The sequence below is a fragment of the Coturnix japonica genome, chromosome 9 (genome assembly GCF_054131305.1).
Source record: "Coturnix japonica strain WE chromosome 9, WE-NBRP24, whole genome shotgun sequence".
Taxonomy (NCBI): Eukaryota; Metazoa; Chordata; class Aves; order Galliformes; family Phasianidae; genus Coturnix; species Coturnix japonica.
The window spans coordinates 10,325,956-10,333,173 of NC_140671.1; the positions used below are offsets into that span (position 1 = coordinate 10,325,956).

Sequence of the window (7,218 nt, forward strand, 5' to 3'; positions counted from 1 at the left end):
GTTTGAGGCCAGACCATAAGGCCATGAGCAAAGCCCTGCAGCCTCAAATAACACAAAGGGTTCGGATGCATTCCATGAGCCACAATGGCCCAAGTGGTTGTTTTTCCTTTTTGATTCACAATGAAGGAGAACCAATTCTCAAATCCTCATCACAGCAGTCACAAAAGAGTCACCCATTGCCTATCTTATAACAGCCAGACAAAAGACAGATAAATCAAAAGGTTCTCCTGTCTGTAGGGCCAGTGGAAACCTGGAAGAACAAGCACTGCAATTCTGCTGAGACACTGAGCCACAGATACCTTTCTCTGCTTGCTGAAAATAGGGGATATCAGTAGGGACTGGTCTGTTGGACAGCAGTGGGTATCACACAGGTACCGCACACCCACCAGAGCTCAAGAACTGATGACACCATTAACTGAAGCTCTACACGTGGCTTCAGAGTTCCAAGTGCCATACGGATAGCTTGTGTTTTATGGTCCTAATTCCAAAAATCAAAGAAAAGCTGTGGGGAAGAGGGGGAAGGGGAAATATCAGGGAGAAATTAAAGTTCTCCAGAGCAGTCTGTGATGTGATTAAATCTCAAAGAGACTCTGCAGTCAGGCTACTTTACTGTTAGTCAGTTACCAATTTGGCTTAAGGAACTAAGCAAACAGGTTTTCTCCAAAGGCACTCACATAGTTCACGATGCCAATTCCACTGGCTGGCCCAATTTTGCTGAAGTCCCAAGGCGCCTTAATAAAAAAAACCTTTCTGTGCTAACAACGTAAAGCAGCAGGGCTTTCCATTTAACAGAAGAGGTCTTTCCCCCTCCTCCCATCAGAAGACAAAATCACCAAGAGAAAAATGAAAATGGCATTTATTTTTATTGCTCTGCTTTTTATTTAAACACGTCAAAAGAAGCCAGCTCTGCACTAAAAGCATTGGATATCCATCTCATTCGGAGAGCCTTGTAAAGCACTGGGCATGTGCTCAGCTACCTGTCAGCTGCCACAAAGGAGCATCTGACTCAAGTCTCTGAAAGCAAATGAGAAACGTGGAAAATCTGCTGAGTGTTAAACACATCTTTTGAGGACAGATTCTAATGTAAAACAAACCTGAGAGAGAGAAACTGAGTGCAGCTCAAGCACAGAGAAAAGGAGCAGCCCTGCAGCAGCCAAGCTTTTTGCTACGCCACAAAGTAAACTGATCTTGCCTGAGAGAAACAAAAGAGGGAGACTAAACTAAAAGTAATCCACTCCCCAAATGCAGTCCTGTCATTTTGTGGAAGGTGGCCTTAACTGGTTTTATCTCCCTGTATCAAATGACTGAAAAGGCCTGTTTGAAAGCTTCATTCTTCTAGACAGCACCAAGAATCATTTCAGAGAAATGATTTCCTTTGCACCAGCAGCCCCACCAGAGGTTCTTCTCTTCTAGCAGCCCCTGTTCCTACAAGGCATTAGCAAGTCAAAGATTTAAGCAATGAAGACCGGTAAGTACCTAAAACTGTGACTTGCTCAGACTCTTAAGTTCAAAGACCAATTTAATTTCAGTGCATATGTCATTTGGTTAATGCATGCTTTATGCTCGCCATCCACTACAAAGCTTTACCCTGTTGTTACACATTAACATTTCTTTATCTTACAAATAGTCCAGGGAATACTTCTAGTATTGTACAAAGAACCATTCTGATTGGATTTTAAGCAGCAGCAAGATGTGTTTTGTACATAAGAGCTCAATGAACACCAGCCTGAAGCATTAAACAGCGATGATGGGAGAAGCTGCAATTCACGTTCACAACACTATTTTACAGGGTAATCAGCACTTGCTGATTTAAGTTTGCTTTGGAGACTCATTCAGAGAGGAAGTTCATCTTTTAGAGTGCAGAAAAAGGAGAAGGAGGCTCAAGAACATGAGATGAGCAGCCTAAGTACAGTTGGCTGTGTGTAAGTTAACAAGGCCACTTGGAAGGAGAGGCAGTTAGTGATGACACAAAAACACAATGGTCTGAGAACACAATGGTCAAAGCACTATCAGTGTTCTGCCACAGAATGATATAAACCATGGGGACAGGGCAGTACCCTTCAGGAATTCAGCTTTGTATGAAACTACTAAAGACAAAAAGTTCCTTCTCTACAACATCTGTCAACTGAGAAATGTTGGGGTGGGAGCAGCTTCATTGCCACTCTTAAGTGCTGAGCTCTCAGTGGTGCAGCAACATAGTCAACTGCTTCTGACTCTAGATGCTTGAATTAAAATATCTCTGCAAGCATTTATTTTAAATGGTAAGGTTTTGGTTACATGCAAGTCACAAATGTTTGGGTTAGCGACACTCAGCTGGAGGCTGTAAATCCAGCTCAATTATTATTACTTTTCAATACGCAGTTTGGGAAGAATTTCTAGTAACTACAACCAGCTGAGCCACTAGGGCTGACACACATGTTCCCTGCATCACAGTGCCTTACTGCTGCTTGACCACACGTGCTTATTTGATGTGGGAAGCAAACTGCCAGCACTGCTTACCTGAGCACACTTCCCCAGTTCAGCCTTTCCCAGATACTGAAATATCTTCAATGCCAGTTCATAGGGCAGATGGACATCAAAGAAAGGAATCTCATTGATTTCATTCTGGGAAGACAAAAAGAAAGAAAATAACTTGTTAGGCTTTTTTATTGCATAGCCAAATAGTAGCAACAGTGACAGTGGTATTAAGAAAGAACACAGTATCCTCAGTGCCATCACAGCTCCATAGCAAAGGCAGAAGTAATCCCCCCTCTCCATTCCTAAGGGCACAGCATCAGACGGGTCATGCTGGCATGACAGTACCTGAGTTACAGTCTGCTCACTCTGAACCACAGTGGACAAAATATATTACATTGCTAAGTGGAGCTAGAAAGCAAATCAAAGAAAACCACAAGGCTTATCTGTAGTCACAAGGCACAGAAAAGCAAGGTAAGTTGTAATACAACTATTTCTCTAAGGCTTCAATGTCAAAAAAAGATCAAATAGGAGATGTGAAGTGAAGGAATATTTTGATATAAAACCAAGTGAAGATGCTGCTGTAGTTTCCTTCTGTCCATCAGCAACACCAATTTCTTTTTTCAGAGCATGCTGGAAGGGCCACTGCTTTAGCTCATTACCATAGTAACATCCATAAACCAAAGAATCTATTGCTTCTTTCTAATTGCCGAATGCAGCACAAATGCTGTTCCTAGCTGGGCTTTTTATTCTATCTCATTAATAAATCTTCCTGTAATTTTTGCATCAGATTTGTCCTCTTCTCCATTTCTGCCTGGAGATTCCAAAGTTTCTATACTAAACCAAAAAAAAGAGAGTGCAAAACCAGCCCACTGTAAACACTTATGCATGTCACTCATTCTAAAAGTTCTGTGCTCCAGTGTTTGGTTTCCCTGATGTCTGCATCCTCTTCCCAAATGCTGAAGAATAAAAGCTGTGAGTGCCTCTTCCCAGGCAATACTCCAGGCCGTGGATGGGGCCCTGGGCAGCCTGATTTGGTAGGGGCAAGGGCCCAAGGCCAGGGTTGTGGGGGGCTCTAAGGACCCTTCCAACCTAAACCATGCTCTGTTTCCACAATATCCCCATCAGTCTCCACATATGCCACCAGTTAGCCAGGCTGGCTGGGACCGTACTCTGACTCCGAGCACTTCTCTGGCCCCAAAACCTTTATTTTTCAGCAGGTCTCTTCTACACAAGCTCCTTACAAGTTAAAACCTGGTCTCTTCACAGCGCCAATGAAGCGGCAAAACAGACAATACCAGATTTATTTAAAGCACAGTTACACAGGAAAACTATTGCATAATACACTGAAAGGTTTTAAGGCAAAGCATATCACACACTAGAGACAAGTGTGCAGACAGCACAAAGATGGGCACTGCTCCCATTGGGCTGTTTCAGCAGGACAGCAACAGCCTCTAAGCACCAAACCCTGCCCATGTGCTGAGGCTCCTGGCAGCCTGGTTGGCCCTCCTGCTCCTCCCTTCTCCTCTCGCCCCCCAACAAGGCCCACAAACACCACTCCCCACTGTGGGTTTGCACACTGTTTCCACGTGGCTTTAACTGATTCCATCTCCAAAGGGGATGCTAAATAAATAAATGGGTCCTGAGTGCATTGCCATGGCCACACACAGGCAGAGCTTGAGCTGGGCAGATGTGAACCAGCCTAACTCTTGGAGCCACGCAGCCCAAATGAGTGAGAGGAGCCATGAGCAGGGCTTAGCCTTGGGCTTATGGGCTTGGGCACAGCACCACTATGAGTACATTGCTTCCAAATTGGAGCTGACCCATGGCCAACTAGAACCCAGTCTGTCTGTGTGTACCAAAGATACATCACATGGAGGCTGCCTACAGCCTGCCCAGCACAGGCACAGTGCAGCACTGACAGCTCAGCCAGGGAAAAGGGCACAAAGGACAACAGCAGCCACACAGATCTATAAACTAACCTACAAGAGAATGTGTAGCCGCACTGTGAGCACAAGGAGCTAATTCAATTCTAATGGGATATTAAGAGTAGTAAGTGTTAACATCGGTGCTGGTGAGCAGCAGGGACCCGTCTCAGTGCTGGAGGATCACAGCCCTGGGGCTGCTGCCCCCCTGGACAGGATCCTGGGGACCAATAAAGAGCCGATTCCTTGCAGGGATCAATCTATGCCTTGCAGGAAGAACTGTAATCTGCTCCTTTTTGTTTAAGCAAAGAGTAAATGGCCACAGTGAAGCCAGTGAGAAAAACGTGTCTCCCCCGTAGCTTTTCCACACTGCAAATAAAAACTCTATTGCACTTGAAGGATTCACCAAAACAACTTTTAATGGGCTCAGAACTGCATTTAATGCTAATTCCCAATTAATTCTTCTATGCAAAGAACTCACACTTGTTTTCCTGCTACGCTGCAGCGTCACAACACGGAACATCCGATACAGCCACACTGGAGAGGCGTCAGTAAAGGGCAGAACAGAAAACAGACATTCTTAAAATTAAACGCCACAAACCTGCTCTGAAGGATGGTTAATGGATCTGTAGAGCTACGGGCACACACAGCCCGAGCTCACACACGTCCTGACGGCCCAGCCGCCCTCCCCAGCCCATCACGGCCCGGTCGTTACCCCCCACACATCAGGCCAGGCCTCGCCCCGCAGCCCGCCCTACCAGGTCGCGGATAAGCTGTCCCAGCAGGTCGTCGGCCTCATCCCCCGCGGTCTCCTCGCAGTGCCGGGCGGCAGCAGGGCTGCTCGGGGCCGGGCTCTCTCTGTCCAGCAGGCCGCAGGCCAGCTCTATGCAGCCCGACCCGTCCCGTACCGACCCGTCGGGCTCCTCCGCCTCCTCCCGCCGCCTCCTCTTGCCGCCCGCCGCCAGCTCCTCCCGCCATCGCCGGCGGAACAGCTCCAGCTCCGCCGAGCCCTCGGCCATGGCGGCGGGCCGGGCCGGGCCGGAAACCGCCCCCCGCGCCCGCGAGTTCCGCGCATCAAAGGTTCCTACCCCGCTGAGGCCGCGCGGGAACACGGCGCTGAGCGGCGCCGCCATTTTGTGCCTGAGGGAGAGCGCGAGGCGCGGGCAGCCGCCGCACGGGGGGGGGCTGAGGGGATGCAGCCCGCAGTGATGAAGGGCTGTGTGTGTCTGTGCTGCCTTGACCTCCTCCCACCCGCCTCTCTGTGAGCTGTGAGTCCATTGCTGTGCAGTCATTGTGGTGTGTGGGTCAGCACAGCCCTGCGGCCCTTCGTGCACTGACAGCTCAGCCGTCTGGGAGGAGACGAGAGAACATAGAGGAAAGAGGGGATGTTCGGCCCAGCATGGAGCTACCAGCTGTGCTGCTGCTGCTGCCCCACAGAAGAGCAGTGTAAGGTAACAGGCAGAGGAGCAGCGCGGGGATGCTTGTTCCTGTGCATTACCTCATTTTGGGATGGATCTGCTCTATTTAGACCCCTCCCCTCCATAAATAAATAAACACGCCAAAGTTTCCCTGTACAAACGCTGTCTGGATGGAGGGGTGGGTGTCTGGGTGTCATCAGCTGCGGTGCAGCTCCTCGGGGGGGTCTCCTGGGCCCCCCTGCGATGCCTGAGCAGTGCTGGCAGCTCACGGCTCAGCACACGGCCTGTGGTCAGAATCAGTAATGCTGCTGCTGATGAAATCCTCTCCAGCCCTTTGTAATCCCCAGCCGCCCCCTCCATCCCTGCTCTCTGTCACTCCCACTCTGTTCCCAGCCCCCTGAACCCCCCGAGCCCATGCTGTACCTCAGCTGTGACAGTAACACCCCCCCCCCATACAGTGCCCCCCCGTCCCACACTGTCCCCATGTCACTCCATTTCCACACTGACCCCCACCTCACCCTCTCCCCTCAGGCCATACTGTCTCCCTGCTCCCTCACTTCCCACCTAAACTACCCCACTCCCCACCCCACCCCCATCCCCTTTCATCCACATTTACCTCCATCTCTGCACTTGGAGTAACTCTGTTCCCAGGTCTCACAGGTCTCAGTACACAAACACCATCACTCAACAGGCGTTCTGACCTCTGATCCCACACTGCCCCTCTTCCCAATCGGATCCTCTGTCCCACCAAAGCTTCCCCCAGTCACCTGCCCCACCACCCGACCCTCAGTTCTCAATACACCCCCTCGATTATCTCCTTGCCCAGCCCGTACTCCCCCCCCCCCTCAGTTCCCACGCTGCTCTCCCATCCTTATGTCCCCTCTATCCCCCAATTCCTGCTGTGTCCCCATCCCACACCCTCGGAGCCACTTGTTCCTCCTGTCTGTTCAAGTCCCACCGAAGCTACCCCCACACCCACCTGCCCACCAGTCCCTCCCTTCTCACACTACACCCCAAACTGTCCCTTCACCCCACTCTATACCCCCACCCATCAGTTCCCACCCGTCCCTCTTATCCCCCTGTCCCCTCTGTCCACTGCTCCTCCTCCCACATCCACCTGCACCCCCAGTCCCCCCATCCTTCAATCACCACTCTACCCCCCACTGCCCCCCCCAGTCCCTCCATTCTCACATTACACCACCAAACTCTCCCTTCCCCACCCTGCCCTCCTTTCCCAATGTTCTGCCCCCTGTCCCCCCTCGCACCCCTCCCACCCCACACCCCTTTATCCCCATCCACCATCCCCCCCATCCTCCTGTCCCCCCCCCTCTATCCTCCATCCCCACTCTGTCCCCACACCTCCTCCTCCGCCGAGCACCGCCCCGCGGGGGATGATGTAACCCCCCCCCGGCCCCCGCCCG

At 50.6% G+C, this 7,218-nt stretch overlaps 1 protein-coding gene across 9 annotated transcripts in view; it reads right to left on the reverse strand.

Annotated features, from left to right (window-relative positions):
- FBXW8 (F-box and WD repeat domain containing 8) overlaps positions 1 to 6,546 on the reverse strand; it is a 47,019-nt gene extending 40,473 nt beyond the window's left edge. For 7 of the 9 annotated variants that reach the window (XR_014931979.1, XR_001558555.3, XR_014931977.1 and 4 more), the window contains exons 1-2: positions 5,138 to 5,419; positions 2,500 to 2,604 (exon numbers count right to left, since the gene is read on the reverse strand). Coding sequence is in view for 3 of the 9 variants with exons in the window: in XM_085509549.1 (XP_085365675.1) it covers positions 2,500 to 2,604; positions 5,138 to 5,398 (366 nt within the window). In the remaining 6 variants the exon portion in view is untranslated. Of the gene's footprint in view, positions 1 to 2,499; positions 2,605 to 4,860; positions 4,917 to 5,137; positions 5,420 to 6,413 lie in introns of those variants that run through there. The other 2 variants (XM_085509550.1, XM_085509551.1) reach the window with 2 other exon arrangements.
- Between the last annotated feature and the right edge of the window lie 672 nt (positions 6,547 to 7,218).